This window comes from Cottoperca gobio, chromosome 13, assembly GCF_900634415.1.
Source record: "Cottoperca gobio chromosome 13, fCotGob3.1, whole genome shotgun sequence".
Classification (NCBI taxonomy): Eukaryota; Metazoa; Chordata; class Actinopteri; order Perciformes; family Bovichtidae; genus Cottoperca; species Cottoperca gobio.
In genome coordinates this window covers 14842414-14868254 of record NC_041367.1, presented here as the reverse complement: position 1 = coordinate 14868254, position 25841 = coordinate 14842414, and the positions used below count along the sequence as shown (strand labels likewise).

General features: G+C 41.1%; 1 protein-coding gene across 1 annotated transcript; it reads left to right on the top strand.

Annotated features, from left to right (window-relative positions):
* Positions 1-83: 83 nt before the first annotated feature.
* kiaa0753 (KIAA0753 ortholog) lies at positions 84-21105 on the top strand. Its single transcript, XM_029445558.1, has 17 exons — positions 84-554; positions 1146-1427; positions 1542-1809; positions 1989-2098; positions 2198-2260; positions 2582-2803; positions 5106-5283; positions 5994-6196; positions 6736-6866; positions 7570-7722; positions 9972-10059; positions 10304-10375; positions 10545-10715; positions 10904-10985; positions 11183-11303; positions 18651-18884; positions 20376-21105. The coding sequence occupies exons 1-17, from the start codon at positions 540-542 to the stop codon at positions 20524-20526; spliced, it is 2544 nt and encodes an 847-aa protein (XP_029301418.1). The 5' UTR covers positions 84-539; the 3' UTR covers positions 20527-21105.
* Positions 21106-25841: the final 4736 nt, after the last annotated feature.

Here is a 25841-nt window from a genome sequence, read left to right as displayed (position 1 = left end):
TTATAACATGTTTATTAAAAATGCGGTTGCGTTGATGTTTGACTTGTTTGACTATCCGTACATGGCATAAAGAAAATAAACTACTTCCGTCCGGCGGCGTTCTGTTGTTGTCATGGCGGTGTTTCAAACTGTTGACGAGCTTGAACTAAAATTTAAAAAGTTAACCATGTCCCATATATTAATTAACCCTCAGTTAGCAACGCTACGTGAATAGCCAATTTATCATTTCTGTAGAAACTGAAAAAAGTCGTTACAAGTGATGGTCGAATGGCTGATGTTGGGATTAACTTAATGTTTGCAGACTTCAATTCAAAAGCGTAGTTAGCTTGCTAATGCTAACTTTCATTAGCATTAACGCTATATATCAAGTATTGTTTGCTATTTTTGACTGATCTTGGTGGCTGGGGTTTCTGCAATGACTGCACAGTTCTTGCAGAGTGGTCCCACGATTTCCGGAGGACAGCAAAGTCAAGGGAGAGACTGGGTTGTTTTAGGTTCAACCCGGAAACGTTCACAACCGAAGCGATTTACATACTGGGATGTCCCAAGCCAAGGTAAACAACCATGGAAGAAGTATCTAAAGCCTGATAATATTCAACTGTGCTATATCTTCATTCTAGACAGCTCATGCTACCTGTTACACGTGCATGCATGTACACTCAGTTTATTTGGTACTATTAATGTTAGCTAAACCCATTTCAGATCAATCCTGCAATAAATCCTACTTTTATTGAGGTTATAATGTTAAAGTGTTGATTCAAGTTAACGTTTTATGGTGATTCTGGGGACTGTGGTGTTTGGTGCTGTTCGGACAGTTATTGTTTTATATTTTGTTCCTCTATATCAGTGAGGATAAACTGAGTATAACGCACACCTCTCAGTATAGCCGAATAGTGCATCCCCCAAATGATCAAGAAGTGGAATCAACACATACAAATAATAATTAAAAACCCAGCTCAAACAAAATAACTTAATAAACGTAGGATTTATTGTTTATTTAGCAAATTTACCGAACAAATTGTCAACTGGGTTTAAATGAAATGAAATCCAAAAATACTTGTTGAGAAAGTGGTGTAAACAACATGATAGAGTATCACAATGGCATACAAGACTGGTAAGACTGATTGGTATCTTGTACACCACAGCTATTGTTCAATGAAGCCATCCCTGCAAGTACCAGCAACCGTGCCACCCATGTTCGTCTGCCAGCCCCCATCGTGATAGAGAGGCTGCTGCCGCTCTCACAGGAGCGTGAGAAAGTGGACAGCACCAGAAGCTCCATCAGCTTCACCACTCTCTCCGAGGAGAGACTGCGCTCCGCGGTTCAGCTGGCCAAGCGAGATCTGAGACGAAGGCGCCTCGAGTTCCCTGCCAAACCCACTCAGGAGGCCTCCCTCCTTGAAACAAGTGATGTAGAGCTACTCCAGGTAAATCCTGTAGATTAGTAGAACACATTATAATTAACAGTTCACTGGTTTATGTCCTATTTAAGGAATGATTGCCGCTTTGTTCAGTCAATGAGTCTTTTTCTCTCTCTATAGGAGCTTGCAGCCACTCCGAGTAAGACCAAGTTAAAGACCTCCAGTCCAAAAGAGAAAGCAACACAACCTAGAGTCAAATTGTCGGTGCACACACCGCAGAAGCGTCCCATCTCTTCCATGCCTCGGATTGGCCAGTCACCCCCAAACAGAGACCCTGGCCCGAGGAGATTTGAGGGAAGCAAACAGGCTCCTTTAAGCCAGGAGATCCGCAAGCTGCAGAATGAGCTGGAAGTCTATATTCAGAAAGTAGAAGAGCTAGCCAACAGAGGTATCCCACAAAAACAGCCCAGCTGGTTGCATTAGGCCTTGTGTCTTACTGTTGATAATTTGATATCACAAAAGTTGTCACATTTTGGCAACCACTATAATCAGCACACTTTTCATATGGTTTTACATACAACACATATTGGATTCAATTAAACAATAATGAATGGAATTTAACCACAGGGGAGAAAACAGAGGATCCACTGGAGCCAGAAGAGCAAAACAAGTTAGAGATGCGCAGACAGAAGCAGGCAGTCCGCTCAGCACGTGTCATCTATGTTCTCCAACAACAGGTATTTAAATCTCTACCCCATAAACCTTCACTGACTTTTAAAAAAAATGTAATTGCTGTGTTTTTATAAACACTGTTCTACTGAATTTTATTTTAATAGGTAAAAGAGATACAGGAAGATATCGAGAAACTACGAAGCCAGAAAATGTGGGACACCAAAAAGGTTTGTCTTCCTGCTGTTTATAGCCGAGACTATTCCTTTATTTGTGAATACATAAATGTTCTACTTGCCAGTCATGAATCCAAACACACCAATGAGTGGTCTGAAACCACACACGTATTAGTTTTATTTGTTTCTATGACAGTAACTAAAAAAGAGCATGCTGTTTGTCAGTAACAAGTTATTACCATGACAGTTAATTATTCTTTAAATGAATATTATATTGCTATAAAGAGGTTTTACCAGCTCTACTGCTAAGCAAAAATCATTGATATATCAGTTTTACTCAATGGTAAGCTGATTTACTCTCTGCTCTTCTTTCAGTCCATGGCAATAAACAGGCTTGCTGCTGCCCACCGGGGGACACTCAGGGCCTTACAGGTCGTCATCCACCAGCTTTCAGATCTATCTCATGGCAAGGTCCCCCCTTATTACAAAGAGCTGGGCCAGCTGATTCGCCAGCTCTCTTTGTGCTCAGCTAAGGTTGGAGTAGAACAGGGTTCAGCTGTGCCTGAGACGGCCCTCGACATCCTGCAGAAACTAGAGGTGAGGAGCATCGTACAAATCAGAAAGAATTTGAACAATTCCAAGAAAGTTGGGACGTTGTGTAAAACGTAAATAACAACAGAATACAATGATCAGCAAATTCCTTTTCAAACTATATTCAATTGAATACACTTCAAAGACAAGATATTTAATGTTCAAACTGCTAAACTTTGTTGTATTTGCAAATATTCACTCATTTTGAATTTGATGTCTGCAACACGTTCCAAAAAAGCTGGGACAGGGTCGTGTTTACCACTATGTTACATCACCTTTCCTTTTAACAACACTCAATCGTTTGGGAACCGAGGACAATAACTGTAAGTGTAGCTGTAGGTGGAATTATTTGCCATTCTTGCTTGATGTACGACTTCAGTTGCTCAACAGTCCGGGGTCTCCTTTGTCGTATTTTACGTCACACATTTTCAATGGGAGACAGGTCTGGACTGCAGGCAGGCCAGTCTAGTACCAGCACTCTTACTATGAAGCCACGATGTTGTAGCATGTGCAGAGTGTGGCTTGGCATTGTCTTGCTGAAATAAGCAGGGAAGTCCCTGAAAAAGACGTCGCTTGGATGGCAGCATATGTTGCTCCAAAACCTGTATGTGCCTCTCGGCATTAATGGTGCCTTCACAGACAACTGACAATGGTTTTCCGAAGTGTTCCTGAGCCCACGTGGTAATATCCTTTACAGAATGATGTCGGTTTTTAATGCAGTGCCGCCTGAGGGATCAAAGGTCACGGGGCATTCAATGTTGGTTTTCGGCCTTGCTGCTTACATGCAGAGATTTCTCCGGATTCTCTGAATCCTTTGATAATATTATGGACTGTAGATGATGAAGTCCCTAAATTACTTGCAATTGTACGTTGAGAAGCGTTGTTCTTAAACTGTTGGACTATTTGCTCACGCAGTTGTTCTCAAAGTGGTCGCCCCATCCTTGCTTGTGAACGACTGAGCCTTTCGGGGATGCTCCTTTTATACCCAATCATGACACTCGCCTGTTTCCAATGAACCTGTTCACCTGTGGAATGTTCCAAACAGGTGTTTATTGAGCATTCCTCAACTTTCCCAGTCTTTTGTTGCCCCTGTCCCAGCTTTTTTGGAATGTGTTGCAGGCATCAAATTCAAAATGAGTGAATATTTGCAAAAATAAGGTTTATCAGTTTGAACATTAAAAATCTTGACTTTGTAGTGTATTCAATTGAATATAGGTCGAAAAGGATTTGCAAATCATTGTATTTATTTATTTATTTTTAACTTATTTATTTTTTACTTTTTACACAACGTCCGAACTTCATTGGGGTTTGTATTACTGTTTTTCATTGTTTTGGCTCCATTCTAGCACAGTAGATTTAAAAATGTAACAACTATTGTATACAGGACTCTTTTTATACGTAGTCCCCCAATTTTAGGACAATATAGCAGAACAATAATCCTAAACATAAAGACATAACTTACAACATTTACAGGCCATCTCAGTCCAACTGGCGATGGCGATTTACGAACTGAAGGCAAAGCAAATCTATTTGTCTAGCACCTTTTCAACAACAAGGCAATTCAAATAGCTTACTTGAGACAAACTAAAGGCATAAAATCCCCAAAACATGCATCAAGTGAAGATAACTGCAGCACAGGTCTGGTCCAGCATCACAAGAGAAGGTAAATGCCATTAGTTTGTGGTTCATAGACTAATCGCTGTAGCTGACTTTAAAAATATAAATATGAGTCTGAGTTGACCGCAATGTATAGAAAGGTCAAAGGTTCCTACAGCATTAATTTGATATTGATATAAACACTCCAAATTAAAGTAGAGTCAGCACTTAACTTGTAATCATTCCTGTCGTTTCATCCTTATACTTTATTAGAGCACTGCACCTGGCTATTGGTGTATAGTATAACTATTCCCAATGACTATTATGTTTTTTTATTTTAAAAGAGACAGTCAATTGAAAATAATCTAGTTGTTTTTTCTAAAGTGTTTAATTATTGATCTTGTTGTTATGCTATGCAGATATGCAGCGAGACAACCACACCAAGAGCAGACTATTCCACCACTGTTGTGCAATTATCACTTCCATGTGCAATATTCATCTTTATAAATTACTCAACCGCTTCGTACTTATATCGTTTATTTTTTATTGAATTATCGTGTGCACTTTACTTTTCTTGTTATTTTGCTGTAACAATGTCAATTTCTCCATTATGGGACTAATAAAGGATTTCTGATTCTGATTCAGCTTATTTTATGTCGTTTTGAGTTGTTGTGAATAATCAAATGTTTTAATGTCACTCTATTCCTCTTAGACTTTAGATTCTGCCCTCAGTAAACAAGACCTGCTCGAAAAGATGCAGGCCCAAGCATGCCGTCCACACAGGAAGTCTCCTCATCGCAGCATGTCACCTACTCGTGCACCCAAGGGTCCCAGCATCTCAACTGCGAGAGGATCTCTCAGACCAGCAAATCCCAGAAGAGGTGTCGGTGGTGAGTGTTGCTTCTGCCTAGATTTAGTTAGCAAGTTTAAAAAGCCTTTACTTCTCCTTAGTAAGTCATCTTTTGATTAATTTTCTACTTTGTTTTGTCTACCCTCAGCAACAGCATCAATGCAATTTCAAACCTCATGAATCTAATATAAAAGCAGTGTTTTCTTTCATAATTTCCTCCTTAAGGCAATGGCCTACCTGCTGCCGAAGCCTCTGACAACTGAAACGGAGAGTAAATTGTGTGTATTGCAACCCGTTTAGTCTCCCGAGTATCTGGAAGTCACCTGAGGGCTTTTGTGCGTCTGTGTTATGGCCTCCCACTGTTCTTAAATGGCTGCATCAGGCTGAACATTGATAATGAGCCATGAAGAGAAGAAGTGATAGGAAAAACAGGAACTTAAGTGCAGAACTCTGGCCTTCGATCCCCCGCTGCTTATTCGCAGTTAACTCTTGAAGGCTCCCATTGGGCTGAGAGGCATGCTGTGGAGGAGATGACACAAACACCTACAATGAGTTTAGGGATCCAACTGGTTGTGAAGAGTGTTAGCGAATTGTAATTAGAGGTGTTGTGCTGTGTCACCTCATGCCTTAGGCCCCCCCCCCCAGGTTAGTGATGAAGAGCCGTAGCTATTCCTGGATTTCTTTTTACGTTGGATTCAGCAATAAGATCAAAACAAGTTAATTATTTCAGGTTTTAATTTGTGTAAGCAGGTAGGAGAATGGCCTCACAGAAGCCCAAAGCCACTTCTCACCAGCTCATGAACAGAAGAGAGGTGCTGAGGGCCGGCCTGCAGAGCCTCGGCCTGGAGAGCCTCGCCCAGAGAGAGCTGAGGGGACGACCCCAGTCAAACCAAACCTGCAGAAAAAGAGGAGCTCTACACTCTGAGAGAAGCAAGGCTGACATTCTAATGAAGGTGTTGGCTTGACTTCTACAAAGCTGAATGCTGAATTAAATATGTTGTTACTGGGAATGCACGATATTGGATTTATGACAGTATTTTTCAACCCATTTTGGCTGATTGCCGATAGACGCACATATTGTTTTTACCACCTGGTTACAGTGAGCATCAAGTCTCTCCTGTAGTGGAATCGGGACGGCCCAGTGGCAGATGCAATAAAATAAAATGCTTTTCCAAATGTACACATTCACTGGGAAAAATAAGAAAACCACTAATATGCAATATTTATTTTTATGTAGCATATCGGAGGAAATCTGGCCCATGCTGATATCTCAGTTTAAAGCCTTAATCGGCCGATACCGATGACATACCGATATCAACGTGCATCCCTAGTTGTAAAACACAGGAAAAGCTTCAGATCATGTTAGAAGCAGTGTGGTTTTAGTTTTATTAGAATCCACAGTGGAAAGAAAGTGTATTAAGGTGTGCCACTTTAAAGATTTAACCAACGTTATGATCTTGTAAACAATCTAAACATATATTTGTTGTCTTAGCGTAACCAGGTACAAGAAGCAGGATTCCAGCAGCCGACAGTCTCGTCTCAGCTCAGAGTCAACCAGCTTCCTCAAAAAGAACACGCTGTCCCCTGGATACCTACGTCTCCTCACTCTCCTCCTCCGCAGCGGTGAGTTTGGTCTCTCTCTGTAGAGCTAATGACACATTCATTCAAATTAAAAATCATAACCTATTATTGTTCACCAATGCTTTTGCTCTCAGTGCACACAGAAGTCATTACATAATATGTATTCTGTTATGTCTGAAACTCTAATGTCAAGGTCACAGTTTTCTTTCTGTATGTATCACTTGCTCATTAATGCTTTGTGAATGAATGTGCTCTTGACACAATAACATAAAGAAAATAATGGAAAAAAAGAGCAGAGACCTAATAAGTGCTTCATCAGAAACATTAGCTGCAGGACTAATAGCTTACATTCACTGTATGATTGTAGGTCTTGCCGAATTGCTATCCGTACAATAATAATGCAATATACTGTCTAGTAAAATATAGCACAAAAACAACCAAGTTTATAGGATTAGAAACATTGATGGTATAGCGAAAAATGTCCCCGGCCTGTCTGCTCTCTCAGGAATGGTACCTGTCAAACATTTAAAAGAATGTGACATGGGAAAATGTCTGTATGGGAGACCCGTATATACTGTACATGTTGCAGGTTCTTTGTGTTAAATGCCTTTTTTCTCTTTACCTTCATCTCCATATTCCTCTTACTCAATTCCAAAACCATCTTTTCTGACTTCTCTTATTACAGCGTATATCTGTCTGTGCCTCTGTTTCTTATTCTTTCATCCCTCCGCTAATGTCTCCGCAGATCCCCTCAAAGTAGAAGACCAGAGCCTCGATGTCTCTTCTCTCCCGCGAAGCCCTCGCCCAGCCCTCCAAGGCAGGCGGTGGCCGGTGGTTTAGGAGCAGAGCCGGCCTTGAGCTCAGAAAGGAAGAGACAAGCTCAGAATGAAGCATTAAGGTGAAACCCATATCCTACAACTTATATCCAGATTTCTATCTCTTCTATTTAGCAGATATTTCATAATGAAATGTTACCGTTCCTCAGATTCGTTATTTTTAGATTTGTGTTGTTTTTTTCTTCATACCTACATCAGATTATTTGTCCGAGCAAAAGGAATGGAATCATATTGAGTCCTTCTGTATTCAGTGAGTTATTTATAACCTCTTTGTCAGACCCCACTTGCTGAGCGCCACAGGCAATACTCTGATTCTAATTCAAAGTTAATTCTTTCCAATAAATTCATCTTGGAGCCTGCTAGATTGCGGCCATTTCTCTTTGCGAGTGATTAATAGTTTGCCTGTTTTCAGTGGTTGTAAGCGCTTCATTGATTGCGTGTTCCATATATGTCTCTGTTTAATCCAATCTTAATTACTACAATTGTGCTTTCCAATTAATCGGGGGGGGCCTGATTTTACAGATGAGGATTACAAGGTATTTACGTGAAATGCTTAATTGAGCTTGCATTTCTGCTTCTTTTGATGATTACTGGCTCGGTACAGGAAAGCCTGGTTGGATAAGATGACGATGCAGAGGCTGAAAGAGCTCAACCAGCTGAGTAAAGAAGAGGCTGAGTGCATTCAGACATTAAAGTACAGAAGGAATATAATTACACATTTGGCAGATTTAAAGGATGCAAAAGGAAAGTCCATAAAAAAATCAGTTGTGGGATATTGATCCAGCCAAAAAGCAGATACTTGGTTGAGCCCATCTGTACCCATATTGCAACCTATATTATTAATATTATAACAAGAAACTACACTGAAAACAATGGAGACAATTCCCCAAACCCTGCCTAATGAGACAAAATACCAGTAGTACCATGGAGCTGATGTTCTTTGACGGAGTCCCCATTTTTATTGTAAACATAACTTTTGTTTGTTTACAAGAGAACTCCACAGGGTCCTTTTGATAGGGATAGGATCATAGTAATATTTGCAGAAGGGGGGGGGGGGTAAAGTGCTCCTCAGAGGCCCTTTATTAACCAGTCACTGTACATTACATAATCATAATAATAATATGTGCTTGGATGTGTCCTGTGTAAACATTTGTCGTTGAGGCAAGAAGATTTCCCACCAGTAAAGCCATAAAAAAAACAAAAACACATAAATCTTGCTGCCAACCCAAGGCAGTAATCCACACAGTAAGCTGCCATACAGCTCGCAATGCACCAGGCCTCACAATTAACTGAACAGTTACATCAGGAATAACTGCATGGACATAATTGCCTACAAACAATAGAGCAGAAAATAATGCAGGTTGTGATTGCAGCAACATCCCATCAGCACCCTGGAGAGCGTAAGCTCCTATAAATCAGCTCACATTTCCTAATGAGTGATTGGACAGTTTTACTCGGCAAGGGCGGCAACAAAGCTCAGCGTGAGCCGTTAGTGGGTCGTAGTCAACATTTTGCTGATTAATGATTTACTCACCCAAATAACTTCTCAGCTAGAAGATTGACATGTCATGACAGAAAACACACAGGTGTAATTAATAACGTTAATAAACATGGCTGCATAGCATAGTGGCTTATTGGGGCACTTGAATGGAATTGCACCATTGATCATTTTATTAGTTCCACCTGGCATAACAAGGTTTTCTGGCTCATCCACCATTATAATTATTCCTTGGCCTCAAAACAACAAACTATACATTAAATATAATATTATCACTATATTATAATGAAAAGCTGTATACAGTTCTAATGGCTAAATATACAATGTTTTGTAATCTTTTCAGGCATCTACATTTTAAAGTTTTAAAGTGCATTTAATACAGGACAAAAAAAAGATTCCTGAATGGCTAAGAAGATGAAATCAGAGAGCCAACATATGTTATTGTGTTTTTGGGGACCACAGACTATTTCTTGTATGTAATGCTCATGTCACATTCATCCAACTAATCCCAGTCATTATGCCCTGAACTGATGGAGTCTTTGCAAGTAGCGTGTCAGGCTTTGTAAATAAATCCATTGTCTTCTCCAGTGAAAGAAACCAGGATACATTCCGTAAAGTGTTCACAAGGTTTGCCTCTCTTCAGAGTGCTGATAGTCTGATAGTTATGACCTTGTTTCATCGCAGTAAATGTGAATATTTCAACAAACACAGGAACCGACAAATACTGCAATTATTTTAGTTTTATTAAGTGTGTTTTAGATGAACATAACTTCCTTTTGACAGCTTGCAGTGTGGGTGTGTTTTGGTTTACAGGTCAGACGTTGTCTCGCCAACTCAGTGGGCTGAGAGAGCTGAGCAGAGGGCCAGAGAGAGAATTCAGCCCCTTCTGGATGAAGCACAGGTAGGAAGACTTATCTGTTGTCTGGGTCGTGCCAGATTGTAACGTTCTCCCTTTTTAATGTCTCTTTGCATGAAGCGGGAAACAATCTATAAATCTTGTTTGTTCAAATAACAAATGTTTGATTAATATTAATTAGTCAAATATAATTACACTGTTTTAGTGCTGGTATTGGTTTTTTTTTTGGAGATAGTAAATAATGCTTGCTTATGATTAGTGAGTTTTTGTTTTTGTCTGTTTACCTCAGCAGATTGGTGAGTCCAGGAACAGGATCAGCTCCTCGCTGAGGAGTCGGCTGTCTGAGCAGCCTGCGGAGACGGTGAGCTGCGCTGCTGTTGCCAAATTATTCACAGGGGAGAATAGAATTGGCCTTGCTATTGAATAAAGTTTGAATTTGCATCATGGCCACGATTGAACAATCCCATCCAATATTCTGCGTATATTTATTCAGGTTTTTTTGTGGTTGTTGTGAATGTTGTCCTCCACAGGCAGCAGAGAGTGCTGAGCAGCTGAGTGAGGCGCTGCTGGAAGATCTTTTGGATGACACTGCGCGGGCGGCGTGGGCAGCCGAGACAGACAGACAGTTGGAGGGCATGGCCCAGTGTAGGCTGCAGGCCCCCACCCTGGAGAGTATGCTGCTTCGTATGGAGGAGATACAGGTGAGAGCTGCCTGACAGAAAGGCCCACGAACAGAAGGTCAGCGGGGAACCCGAAAGGTCGCCAGTGATCACGTTGTTTTTTATAGAGAGCTCCTGTGACAGCTTTGATCTGATGTTGTTTACTGATGCAGCGTCTTTGCCAGGTGGACAATTTGTTAAAAAAATATATATATTATCTGTCCGAGCAGAGAGATCAGGAGGAAGTGAGGAGACGGTTTGCTTCTATCGCCTACTCGGACCCTCTTCACTGGGACCGACCAGTAGCAGCAGGTGATAATAAATAAATAAATCCAGAGAAATGATTTACCTAATGTCTCCTGTAGGTGGAGACAGCGCTACATCTGACAAGAGGAGGCAAATACTGCTTGTTTTTTTGTTTTTTTCATCCGTCTGTCTGTCTGTACCCTGCTGTACCCTGTCCCTCTAGACACACACTTCCACTACTTCTTCCTCTCTATTCTTCCCAGGACCCCAGTGCCATGCTCCGGGCTCCAGGCCAGCCTCTCCTCAGCCAATTATGCTCACAAGGCCGGCGCTGAGGCAGAGCTCTGCAGCTGATATTGTCCTCGAGAAACCTGTGGAGACTGGGTGGGTTACGATGTCCTTTACGTGTTTTTCTGACTTTCATCTTTTTGCTGATTGCTTCCCCTCCTTGCTGTTTCATTCATCCTAAAAAAAGGGCAGTATGGAAAGTTGGGAGTGCTCCCGAAATATATGAACTGGATTGCAGCATCAGGGTTTGACCTATTTAGCTTTTGAGCTGAAATGAAAGATCAGAACCCCCATCTAAAGTAATCGTGGCACCAACTCTATACAGTACAATTAATATATGACATTATGATTTAACCCCTCTGTTATATACATATTGAAATGTTGGGTTTCGATTACTTGTTTGATTTCGAGTCTAGGGCTACGTTTAGACTGCAGGCAAAACAAAATGTCTTCAAATGGAATCTGATCTTTTTGATTTGGGCCGCTTTCATACATGGTCCTAAATCAGTTGCAGGTCTGATTTGTTGCAATGCAATCTCAGTCCGAAAGGTCACATTGGAATTCATGCGACTTTTACGTCACTCTTGATCGACACTCGTCACAATTCTGTGCTGGCTGGAGTCACTCGGGGAACATTGGAAGTGCTTCGTTGTTGCAGTTGAGGTGTTTCTCAAGCAGTAGTTGATGTAGTTATGTCGTAAAATAGCAATACATTTACATTTTTTAGACATAACTGAACAGGGGAGAGAGAAGGGGGGCCGGAGATGGCGAAATAAAAACATTTGATTGTTTGATGCGTCATTGGAGCACTGAAACATTTGAGGCCAGGTATGGCTCAGGATGTCGAGCGGTCGCACATCAATCGGAAGGTGAAGGGGTCGATCCCCAGCCCCTGTAGTCAACACCACTACTACCACCGAACCCCAAATTGCTCCCTATGGCATCGTCGTCACGGTGTGTGAGTGCGTGTGAATGTTGACCTCTCCTGAGCAGGTGGCACCTTGTATGACAGCCACCAGTGTTTGAATGTGTGTGTGAATGCTGACCAGTGTTGCAAAAGCACTTTGAGTTGTCTCAAAGACTAGAAAAGTGCTTTATAAATGCAGTCTTTGATTTGTAGCACGATGTCACCGGCTTCTATGGAAAATGACTTGTATACTGTTGCTTTGTCTCGCAGAGTGAAAACACTAGGACACTTTCTGTGTACCTTTTCTATGAGAAAAATAAATGTAGTAAATTGCAGTTTAGGACTTCCTGTTCCTGTTGTTGTTGTTGTTGTGCTACAATTCTAAAAGCAGCATCGTTTACAGGAAGTCAATCACTGTTGGGTTCTAGACTTGATGAAAGGTAAAGTGGTTAATGTTTTTCCAACGATGCACGGTTAGTGTTTTTTCCCACAAGACGCGTCGTCCTATAATCACTCTCGCACCGGGAGGCATTACTCATCCCACTAAAACTCACTTGGTGGCTACCGTACTCAGGGCAGAGTCTATTCCTGACTCTGGCAGCAGACTCCACAGAGAGACCCTTCATTGCTCAGGGCTTAGGCTGCAGCTGCTGTTCTGCTCAAGTTAATGAGGAACTTGGAAGAAGAAGGAAAAAGAGTGAAAGGACTAAAAGTTGTTGACACAGACAAGCCAGCAGGATGCTGCTTCTAACAAATTCAAGCAACAACATTACTAAAATAAAGTCAGTCAGACACTGAGAGCCTCAGGTTCGGTTCCCTCACTGGAAACTTCGCCCTAAGATCCACTGACTCATTTTTAGATTCAGTCTTCGGAAGGCATTCATTAGCTGAAAGCTCTCTTTTTTTTGACTCAGGCGCTTAGAAGTCAACTATTTAGTGCAGAGTCTTTTTGATAAGGTGTAATGTTTTCTTCAGAGCCAGCCTTGCTGCTTTAACAGGGACAAAGGCATGTGAGGACTGCCAGCTCATTTGTTCTGAAAGTTCCTGAATCCGTGCAGCATAAAACAGAGACAGACCTGCCTGCATCGCTTCTATCATCAGTCCAAATTACAGTACCTTTTCAAAAAGCTTAAGTACTCAGCTGGACCTTTTTGTTTTTAACACACTGAATCGCAGTCGATGTAATTAGCTTTTTCTTTTTTGACATTGACGAGTAGAAAACATTCTTTGATGTCAAAGTGAAAATGAATCTCTCCAAACTGACCTAAATTAATTACAAATATAGATAGAAGATGCCATAAATGATTTAATGAGTTCAATATTTCAGCACCACCCTGCTTACTGCAAGTGGGTTAGGGTTGACAAGTGGTTGATATGTATTCTCTATAAAATTCATCTATTTGTTGATATTTTTAATGGGGAGCATCTAAGATTTCTTGGCCATAGTTTGGAGTAATGACTTAGTTTCTATCCGTACGTTGATCAACATAGTTTGTAAGTAATCATTGATGGTGACTTCAGCAGCATCGAGAGTCTGCTGCCTTACACATCATGGCATCACAGAATCTCTTTTCCATTAGACGTCCCTCAACATTTCTACTGTAATAATGAAACAGTCAGACAGGACACTTTTCCAATGCAATATGACAGCACAACATTTTGTTTTTGTCAATGACTGTTATGTTTATATGAACTATTATGTGGCTCCAGGAAAATAATTACCATCGATTGTAAGGCACATTACTCTCCTCGTCTCGTCCTCGCTCTGAATGAAGACCCAGTCAATGTAGTAGTTGCTTGTCAGCTGCTTAGGGAAATGAAGTACTTTTGTCTGGAAAGTTTTCATTTTCATCAATTCAAGCTGTTATAGCTAAATGTAATAGCTGAGTGCCAATTGGAGTGTTTCTGTGCTGGCACAAATAAAAATGTGTGTATTAAAAGAGCTGACCGGGAAAGATGCGCCAGTAAAGGTTACACCTGTCGCAGTTAGTGAACGCTACTACAAGCAGAAATACTCTCGTTTTTATTATGCTGTGCAACAAGGTGCAAGTGGAAACTTCTTGTAGACAAACGGCTCTTTTCCCACAGTGCTTAGTCCCTTCAGAAGTAATAAAGTTGGAAGTAGGGAGTCATTTGGTTTGACATTGTGTTTATTAGGCTCATTGTTTTATAGAGCTGTCTTTTGGGGCCAAAAAGTTTCTCTGTAAACTGAGCCGAGCTGTAAGGCAGATGAGCGGGCTGCCTGTGCTGCAGCGGTGCACGCTCCAACGTGACCCAGGTGGAACTTTTTACATCAGATGAAGAGGAGATGAAGTGAAGAAAAGTTTTGATTACAAAACCCTTCAGCCTGTTGTATCAGCAATACAAAAAAAACACACAACACAGTACACCAAGGAACCACATTAACACATAGAACCAGCCTTACCTAAACTTGTTGCAGTCTACGTGTGGAATTGAGCTAAAGTATTGTCACATGTCATGTGTAGGTCTTTAACAACAGGTGAGTTTCACTGTAATCCTTCATGACATGTGACATTTTTCATCTGCAGCCTAAGGAAATGAGCTGCATTAGTGTCCAAGAAAACAAGCTTGATTTAATGATATTGCCTCAGTTTGATCCCAGAGTCAACACACTGACTTCATTAAGGGAAGTAATTCTCCAGATAATGAAACATGTTATGCTGTCAAACACTTAAGTCCCAGTAGGTATTCAAAACTGCTGCCAGCTTTAGGTCCGTCCAGATATTTGAATGCCTGCCAACAGTTCAGATAATTGATACTTGTGTGCAGCAATAGGCATAAAGTACAGTTTATGAGAGAGGGAATGAAGAATTATTGATGATGTTGATCGAATTTCTACTTTCATGTTGCCTGTACAGCAACTGAGCAGCGGAATAAAAGGTCATTAGTTCCCATGGAGGAAAATAGCCTCCAAATGCAGTTTTCTGTTTTTGTGTCGGTGTGTTAATCCTCTGTCAGTGTTGACTCTTTTTAGTGTTCAGTGTAGCAGAATGGCGAGATTGAATTTTGGGGGTTTGGAACAACAAAATGTGTGATGAGCTCATCATGTGTGCTTTCTCAGCACTGATTGGTTGTTTTATAACCCACATGTGTCAGTCCAGAGGGACACATCACACATCAGTCGCTGCAGTAAGCACGAAGAGTCGTGTGCGATTTCATACGCACACACACACACACACACACACATTTAAACACACTAAGGAAAAGGCTCTGTTGATCGTATTGTTGGTTGACTAGGGACACTGACAAACTGATTTTTTCGTATTGTGCTGTAATAGAGGCATTGAGGACTAATGGGGCAATGCAATTGTCAAATCAGCTGATTTTGGAAAATATCTAATAAAAACATTTGATTGTTTAAAGGTGCTCAGGCTATTCTTTTAGTCTCTGCTTAGGGTTGTTATGAGTCAGGACAGAATATTTATTTTTTTCGGCTGTCTTTGTTCTTGTGTCTGTGTGGCCGCTTGACAATGGAGGGAGAGATTTCATCTTCGGAAACATCAGCAGAGCGGCAGATAACATTTATGTATCCATGGTGAGGAGCCCAGACACAGACCCCGGTTGTCTCCCCTCTTGGCTAATGCTGACTGACCAACCGCAGCTGCATCAGCAGGTCAAACAAATCAATGAACAGATGAAAGCCCCACTCAGCAATATTCTAAACCTTTCATGTATTTTATTTTTTTTTTTATTATCAGCTGTCTCACTCCACCGCCTCTTTGTTCAGCTCCAGTTGTCCTCTCAGGCCAAGTATTAACAACAGCCCAAAGCTGTGTTGACCTGTAATTGGCTGCTTGGTAGATTTGCAATGGCTCCCAACCTCACCCGCATCCAGTCGTGACCTTACATTCACAATAACTGAGATTGCACTTCTAGAATATAAAAGATGTCTGAGTAGGGCAGGGATCGGGAACCTTTTTGGCTGGGAGAGCCATAAAAGCCATTTATTTAATAAAATTTAGTTTTAAGTATATCACGTCTCCGAGTACTAAAAGCGGTATCAGTGTCTCCCCTACCATTGTCTAACTTTATAAGAGTCAATGTAAGTCTTTTCCTGAGGAGATACATTCTGAACATGGCGGTGCGATGTCTGAGTCGAGGGAAAGTGCTGAATAGATTTTTCGAGTTGCGTGAGGAAATCTGGCCGTTTTTGGAAGCAAAGGGAAACACACCACACATCTCTGGGACGATGTGAGCTGGACTGTTTGTGGGACATAACGAAGCATCTCACTGTTAAACCTGCAGCTTCAGGGCCGTGTGTTCACGGACATGTATGATGCAGTGAGAGCGTTCCAAGCCGAGCTGCCTGTGGGAGACTCGGATGCATTAAGGAAACTTCTCCACCGCTGTGTTCCCGACTGCGCATGAACTGCTCAGCAACCCGTTTGCAGTTGACGTGGAAACAGCACATGTGAACATCCAAATGGAGCTGATTGACCTCCAGTGTAACGCCTCACTCAAGGCAAAGTATGACTCTGTGGGCGCTGCAGTTTCCAAGCTTCACCCCCGAAACGATGACTTAATGTTGGCCCTCTCTGTGATTTGAGTTTGACACCCCTGGTCTACTGCTTGCTTTGTGCAGTTTCTCCTCAGCTGTTTCGCGACACACACACACACACATACACGTGCGCACACAGTTACAGTCAGAAACAGAGCGGAGGAAAGGAGAGGGGAGAACTAAAACAAAATCCGCCGCTAAATGTTTTACTTTATAATGACACAATATAATTATTTATTACTTGTTAATCATGTTGTTAAAAATGTCAGCTCAAAATTGTCTGCGAGCCATATCGCGTCATCGAAAGAGCCATAGGTTCCCGACCCCTGGAGTAGGGCATTACCGAATAAGCAAGAAAATTGCACTATACATTTTCCTCCACGCTATTCATCCTCCACCTGTTTCTTTCCTGCTGTTTACAAAAGCTCACCAGGGCATCTGTGAATCTTGCTTGAATAACCTCGTACTTTCTCTGAGTCACACTTGTCTTTGTACAAGTCAGCTTCAGCACAGCCTGCCCTTTTGATATGTCGCATATGGCACTGTGGCCAGGTCCCCGGTCTGGAGCTTTTGTACAGAAACTAGGGTATTGCCTACAACCTCACGATGTGATACGTAGCACGATACACGTTGGTTGTAGAATTTACTACAACTCCCGACTGCCTGGGGTTTGAAAAAATTCCCAAATATCCCCATATCTTTGCCTTCAGTTTCGCTGGCAGTGGTTAGGTTTTTCACTAATGCTGCTAGCTTAAATGCAAGTTTGCTTTAAATTGAGACATGCACTGTCTGTGTAATGCGGATTGGCCTTTGCTGAAACCTATTTTTTGTGTGCTGCACCATAAGGGATGTTTTTATTTTTCAAAGCTGACGTCACAGCATTTTCTACCGTAGCATCTGTATCGACGCTGGCATCAGCAAGGAGTACATCACGATATATTGCCGTATCGATGTTTGGAGCACAGCGCTGGTTTTGACCGTGTAATTTGTGCTTCCTGTCAATTACGGCCCACACAGAAACACATCCTCGTGAACACACCGGAGGATTCATTTCATGAAATGTTCAATACGGATGTCTTATACGGCTGTTTCGTGTCTTTAGCCTCCTCATTGAGCTTTATAAGCCAGAACTCAGTGAGAAGGAACCGCTAACACTTTCAGAACATGTCCGCAGTACTATTAGCTCTATACTATAGCCATGGTTCAATGTAACTCCCTTCCAGATCATACTTCTGAAACAATACATATGTTTTGTTATATTCTGTTGTTTTGTTTTATCACCTTTTCACATATTCTTATGCTTATTCAATAATTCAAGGTTAATCTTAACCTTGGAGATTTAGCTTCTATGTCTGAATGTTGGGGGGGGTGGGGAAGCTTGAATACAGCCCAAAAATCCTGAGTGCTAATCTGACTCTATAAATAGGAAGTGAGTTTGCAGGGTGTATTGTTACTTTCGCCACGTTGGTCCTCAGATGCCCATCAAACAGTAAATCGACCTGTTTCAGACTGTAAGCAGAGTTGACTGTGCTGACAGTTTGATATTTATGGCCACCCCGCGGTTTGCAGCCCCCACAGTCAAAACAGAAACCAGTTCAGCTGAGGCCGGGGAGCACAATAGAGAGGCAATTTGCTTTGGGAACTGCTGCAACACTAAATATAGCACAGAGAGCGGTGTCGCAGCATACAGATTGATTTGTTCAAGCAGAGAGGATTATCAAGCTACACCGCGGCAATACCCAGCTGAGTCCCCACTCACACTGGGCAGGAGACGGGCGAGAGAGCTGCCCTGTGCTCGGACACCTCTCATACGTTCATCATCCTCATCCGTGTAACAGCGAGTGTTTCTGGTCATTTTAAAGTACACTCATTCTGGCATTTACATTTCCTCTTCATCAAAGCCCCTCAGAAGCCCTTTACCCCGTGCACACAGTGAGAACACTCAAGGTAATACAAAGGTGTCACGGAGATCTACCCATTTGCCTCGCCTCATGAGCGTCTTCTTGCGTTTCCTCAGACACAGCGTCCTCTCTGAGAACAGCCTGACAGAGGAGGCGTCCCAAGACGAACAGCAGCCCAGGCACGGCAACGTGTTCCCAGCCCCGGGGGAGAGAAGCGGGGGCACTGTTATCTCCGTGACAGGCGGCATGCTGAGAAACATCCGGAGGTACCGAGAAGACTACGAGGCCTACCTGCGTGTTGTGGCTCACGAGGCTGTCGGCAGCTTCAACCCCTGGGCCATCACAGACAGGTAAACGCTTCAACGGTGAAGGTTTCCTAACATCTTCATTCCCCTGTCTTTGAGCTTTTATGAGAATATCTCTACTACATATCACATGTTCAGAGAAACCAGATTTCTCCTCCCTTGCTTTCTGTTTTGTCCCTGGACGTGTGCAGTTCTCTCACTCTGAAAGAACGATGCAGTTTATGGTTTGCATAGTGTGTCTCTGGTGTTCAACGTTGTTCGTCTCTCCCACTCACACATTTGCATACTTAACAGAATTCTTAAGTTGCTGCAATGCAGAGTGCAGAAGACTCCCTATCATCTTTGTGAACATACTGAATCCATGTGAATCTAAAGTTCTTAAAGATGCATGTTTACGTCAGGTTCTCTGCTTCATAGACATGCGTAGGATTATAAATAGATTTTAAATTCAGAGCCGAAAGACTGTCGCCCAGTCCCACCCGTGGGATCCGACTGCTTGTGTCACTGGCTCATTGACAGTCCCACATCAATGAACCAACGTTAACAAAAGATGGATCTGTGCTTTTCTTCATTTGGAGAAAAATAAGAATATTGTGTGAGGAGAAGCCATCCAGTAGTATTTTTGGAGAGAGAACACAAACATATAGGCCTCTAGACCCCCTGCAGAAACCTGTCGGAGTGATGAGATGTTAATGAGCTGCCCTGGCGGAGCTATTCATTCATTCTGTCTGTCAACAGTGATTTGTAAAATAACACAACACAGAAAATATATTCAAACATACGAAACTCAAGCTATTTTACGCCACTTGCACGGTCCCTGCATCTGTCTGTCTGTCAGTTATATGTTAAGTACTTGTTGGACTAATTCCTATCTATTAGTATAAACGTGTATTAAAATATATTCAAACCTTAGCCTCTATACATAGTTTGATCCTAGACTATCCCTGGCATGTTGGAGGATATTTAAGTAGGCCTTAGATCAAACACTTGAGTGTCTCTTTTTCTAGTCAGGTCATCTCTCACAAACATATCGCTCATCTTTTAGTCTGCGAGAGCTGACGGCCCACAGCTGCAAGATAAGAGTTCAGATGGACTCCGTGTGTTCAGACTGGAGAGGTCAGGCAGACGCTCTGACTGTCTCACTTAGAATGTGTCGAGTAGGATTTGAGGAGCCATCCAGGTGCTCCATCTTTAGGCAAACAATTGATGGCATGCCTTGTTTAGGATGAATATCGAGGGAGAGCGGCTGGTTGGCAGAATGGATGGTGGCAGACAATGTGACTGCATCTCTGTATCCACATGTGCTGTTCATTATTTATTCTCCTTGTACAAGATCTAAAATAAAATCTTCTGCGCAAGACATCACTTCTTTGTTGTCCAGTACTCCGCTCATTCAGATTTCCCCTCACAATATATGCTCTTTTTGTTTCATTTGTTGTGATCCGCAACATGATATGTTAGATTCTGACTCACTCTCAGGAGCTGACTTTGAAACTTGGTTTAGGAAAATAGTTTTTGTTCTTTCTTGTCTCACAGCCTGGCAGAGGAGTTGCTGTCAGAGGCTCTGGCTGACGTGGCAGCAGAGTTTCAGGATGTTGTGGAGGAGTACGCCGAGGCCGTCTTCACCTCAGAGTTTCTTCAGCCAGTCCAGTCACCTCCTGCTTCGGCTGCGGCTTTGGTCAGCTAATAGGATGTTACAGCATCGTGGATATAGCAGTCTCTTACAAATGACTATAATATGTATTTATTGTCAAGGATGTAAATATCAAAGATATAGGGGTCATTTAATTGGCCAAGGACTGTGATTATTTGTCATTTTCCTCTAGATTCACATTGTTTTCATTTTGGAATGAAGTATGTACTTATTTTGATCATTTACAAAAAGCTCTCTATTTAATTGGGATATTTATGATGAAGCTGCAGCAGGTGAGATTGTTGAATTGCACTGGGAGCATTAGTCACATTACTCTTTATGGTCCATCTGTATCTGTGATTGATTTCCACATTGAAAGTTAGTTTACTTTAGATAAGCATGGAGAGACCATTATGACATTAGAGAGGATTATAAGATTACAGCCCTTCCTTTGCACTTGGTTTAAACCTCCTTGAGGATTACTCACTTTCTATTTTCACGTTTGAATATGGAAATTAATTGCATATGGTCTCCAGCAAAATGTTGCAGGAAGCCAAGGGTATCATGAGTTTAATCTATTGTAACTTGATATCCTCTTTTGCTTTCATGTCTTAATAAAGGATGTAAACACAGCAAAAAGATTGTTTTTTTTCCCATCACTGAAAATGTTTTTTTTTAAGTTACTGTGAGTACAAAAAATGTGTTTTCCTACTGATCCAAATATGAAATGGCCACTACTTTATATACTGTTGCTATGGAGCTAAATCCAGGCCACAAGTTTTCATCATTTGAAAACGAAAAATGTAACTGAAAGTTCAAGGTTTTCACGGGGTTGGGCTTCAACTGGGGGGGGGCAAAACGAGAGTGACAGCAAAACAGAAGGCTAAAGACCTTCCTCAATCGTGTTGCTTTCAGGAAACATAGGTACGGCGAGAAGTATGATAGTACACACAGGCAGATAGTCATAAAAAAAAGCAAGCTTTAATTAACAAAAACTGAAGAAGGAAAAAAAAGAAGGTATAAAGCAAAAATTGAGGGAGCAGGCTAAGATAAAGGAAACAGAACAAACCAGGTTGGCACAAGGGAACACCAGGATACACAGGGCTAAACACAGCGGGACAAACCACACCAGGAAACAGTAGATGACAAACCGACAAGGAACAATGTGACACACGTGAATATATACACACAGACAACTAATCACAAGAACAGGACACAGCTGGAGGAGACAGGCACAGACACCAGGCCAGCAGGGTGACACAGGAGGATCAAATCAGGGCGGGGCAAACACATCACAAAAGGCGGGAAAATAGGAAACCAGGAAGTAAAACAAAGAAACTGGAAGCCAGGATTATGACACAGAGGGAACATTTTCAGATGTAGTGTTGGCCTGTGGGGAACAGCCTTCAACAGAGTACATACAGTGACTGAATGCATTAGCTCACATTCAATCAGCCACCTATATTTCCTCTCAGGGTGGCTGTCTTCACACTGACGTACAGAACCAAAGGTTGGTTTGTCATTGGCTAATGGGAAACATTAAACACATGAAATTGATTCGTTCATTTCCAAGAGCTAATTTCTAATTATTTTTCATTGTTATGGTTCAGAAAATGCAAATGCATCTGCCTAGAGACATTCAAAAGATCATATATTTTCATTTCTGCCACCTCAGCAGGCAGCACTTAGCATTTGACTGTGAGACTGTGTTGTCAGCAAACCAGAGAATCCGCTCTCTACTTAAACGTGTATTTCTTTATGTACTGCAAACATCTGCCACATAAGCACTAACATTCACAAACACATGTTCTTGTGCATGGACCTGCATTAGCACTAGTTTGCACATTATTGTAATTCCAAATGGTCAGAGAGGTTCGACCTTGCCTCCAGCCAGCACTGACTCCTCATCAGAGCTGATTTCAGTATTGTTGCGGACACAGATGACTACACTATATTCATGAAGCATTGAGAGGGAGCACTTTGTCGTACAGGTGCCTCAAGGCTGCTTTTTGAAAAAGTTTAGCTGACGCTCTGTATGTACACTAGATGGATATGAAATCTTATGGCTTATTACTTATGTTTGGTGTTCTCAAGAGATACTCTGTTGGAGGGATGGTTTCTGCTGAGACACCTGACATCACCGAGCGATCTGTAATGCAAATACTGGTATTGGTTGCATTTAACACCTTCTGAAGTGACTCTTTATTTTGAGGCATCATATGCTGTCTGAGATCTCATAGATCACATGTGACTGCTGTGCAGCTTTTCACTGTTTGTATCATTCATTCAGTCACAGCTTTGCTTTTTGGGGAAAATGTATGGTCTCTGCTCCAGCAGCAATTTATGAAACAAGTAAGGAAGTAGAGTAGTTGCAGATAGTCAACTGAATTCCCACTGATGGATTGTGAGGCTGAAAAGCTTAGCTGTCAACCTCAAAGCAGATGTGATTCTGAAGCGCAGTGGATACAATAGAGTTGTGTGGGAAAAGTCTTTCATATTTTATGTAAGATACATTTGAGAATAGACTCAGTCACCAGTTGTAGCAGTGTGACTTTCCTCATTCGTAAAACTTGTTCAACTTTCTGCTTTTCAACAATCATTACAGTGAGCTTATAAAATAAAGACAACCACTGTGTACTTATCTCAGCCTCTGTGTTTGTTTAAAAGTTAACAACTACAACAGTAAATTGTAGTTGAAGCATAACAGCCAGCCATGCACTCATTGATAGCCACTTCCAAAATAAGTTAAGAAGGAGAGTTAATAATATATCTTGGATATAGTGTTTGATCAAAAGAATGAAGAAGTACTCATATCCTTCAGTAGAAGTAGCAATAACATAATGTGAAACTATAAACTCTATTATAAGTAAAGGTTCTGCATCTAGATATTTAAAAAAATATTTAGTTAAAACTAAAGATAAGCAACATATAGGCAATAAAGAATCAAAAGTAAAAGTACTCATTCTGCAAAATGGAATGATTATTATTATTATTATTATTATTATTATTATTATTATTATTATTATTATTAACATGTAAGTTGTATGTTACAGTTGGTCGAGGTGTAACTCATTTTAACTACTTTATTTACAGTTTAGGAGTTTAATCTATAAGGATACATTACATTTTGTAATCTATTAATATGTTTTATACATAATAATCTCTATCTGCAAAGTAACCAGTAACTACAGCTGTGAAATAAATTAATATAGTGGAGTCAAAGGTAGGCTACAATATCTCCCTAGTATAAAGTAGCGTATAATAAAAGTACTTAATTGATGTACGAGTACCTCAAAATTGTACTTGAGTAAATGTACTTTTCACAACTGTATTTGAATTATTAAACTTTATGTTCAAGAATTCAAAGGATTATTTGTCCCATAAGTAGTGTTTGCAGTGAAATGTGTCACGCTTCGGAAGTTTTGCTAAAAGACGACTGAAAAGGATTAAGACAAATAATAAAATGGATCAAAAGGGAAGTTAAAGAATAATAAATGTGTAAAATGTTCATATTTCATAAGTGCATATGTTCAATGTACAGGGCCATGCAAAGGATTCCCTGAAAACAATGTACAAAGACAAGGTCAAGTATATACCAAGGTCAGAGATCACCATCCAGATGGATGCATTGTGCATTTCCTCATACTCAAATCCATACCATTAGAGAAAACATTACTTCTTATTATCTACATAAACACTGATAGCACAGAGAAAAGAGTCACAACAACCAAGTTCAATGTATTCTTTAACAGTAAAAGTAGGAATATGTAATGTGTTTTTGAACCGTTATCACTCAACAATCCCTGAAGAGAGCAGACTGGCACTTCACTTTGTGTAAGAGTCACAGTGAGAGTCAATGTTAAACAGAGGCTATTTTGAAAGTTATTTTTTGTTTCAAACAACTCCACTGAGTTGTCGACTGTGCTTTTCCACCCATAAGGTCGCTGAATTGTTTTCTCGGACAGGAATAAACAACAAATCTGTACCTCAGGTGCTAAATTCAGGTGTGTTGACTGCCAAGTATGTGACTCTTTAATGCCTCCCAAAAAGCCTTCTGTTGCTGAAACAGGTCCTGCCCTCGATTTCCAAAAGCCCCATAAACATCTTTCATTCTGTGTGCTTGTACTTAGTTTTTAGACACTACAATGAATTTGAGCTGCCTGGGTGTTTGCACTAAATCTCAATAATATGGGTTATTTTTATTTAAATATTGTTTCATTTTCCTCTTTCTGATGAAGACGTGCTGTAGAATTAAAGTAATGTCCTCAATGACAAGGAGAGAATTATTCTAACGAAATAAATTCCCTTAATTCAATTAGCCTTTCACTTGTATCCAGTTAGTGCAGCCATTTGGTGTAATCAGTGCTATATGTCTTGCTGGCTTCCTGGCCTTGAGGCTTTTTCTTATTAGTTTTTCTTAGTGGGATCTCAGCTCAGCGTTCTGAAGTATTGTCACTGGCTTTCATGATGAATACAAATTGGCTGCACGTATTCCTAGTAGAGTTTGGTAATGTAGTGTGTCCGGCTCACAGATTCCAGGGCAATGGTTCGGCCACAGGCATTTTTTCCTCTCTCATTATTAATTTGTGTTAAATTATGCTGCGACCAGACCATCATCTTGTATGTGTGTGGCCTCATGGGTGGGCAAATACAAGGAGAAGAGGGATAAACACAGTAGGTGTTGAGTCTCGACAGTGCTGTGGTGAGTACTAGTGCCATAGACGCTCAGTGAGAAACCTATTTTGTAGCAATTCCTGTCAAATTGTACAGTAGTGCAGGTCAAGATAAGATTAAAAATGAATTAGAGGCCCCCATTAGGTAAAGCATCTGTCAGATTAGACCAGATCTCACAACTGGATTTATAGGATTTAAAGCTGAGGGAAACATGATTCATATGCTTCATTTCTCTTTTATCCATAGAAAGCAAGAGAGGATAAAAGAAATCAGACTTAAAGCCTCTGCATGGGTTTGGTTTTATTTTAAGGGACTTCTTGATTTGTCTCTTCTGCTTGGGTGACTGCCCCTGCGTGACCAAGGTGGCACCTGCTGCTTCAGTGATGGATGGTTGAGAGGCGTGTTATAGTTTCACCCCTTCATCCTCAGTTTGCTGTGATTTAGTGTCCTTTTTCTCTTCATCCTTAGACCTCATCTTCTCTTCACCATCTTTTATATAGTAAGCTAGAGGTAAAAGATGCACCCCACAGAGGGAAACATTTGCAATTCAAGCTTTTGTGTGACACTCAAAAGGCTTTGATCTACTTTATGTTTAATACTCTGGTTAATTATTCTAATATTTCTCTGCGGACTTACGATTCTGCTGTGATTTACTATCCCTCATATTCAATCTTTTATATAACCTTCGAAGACTG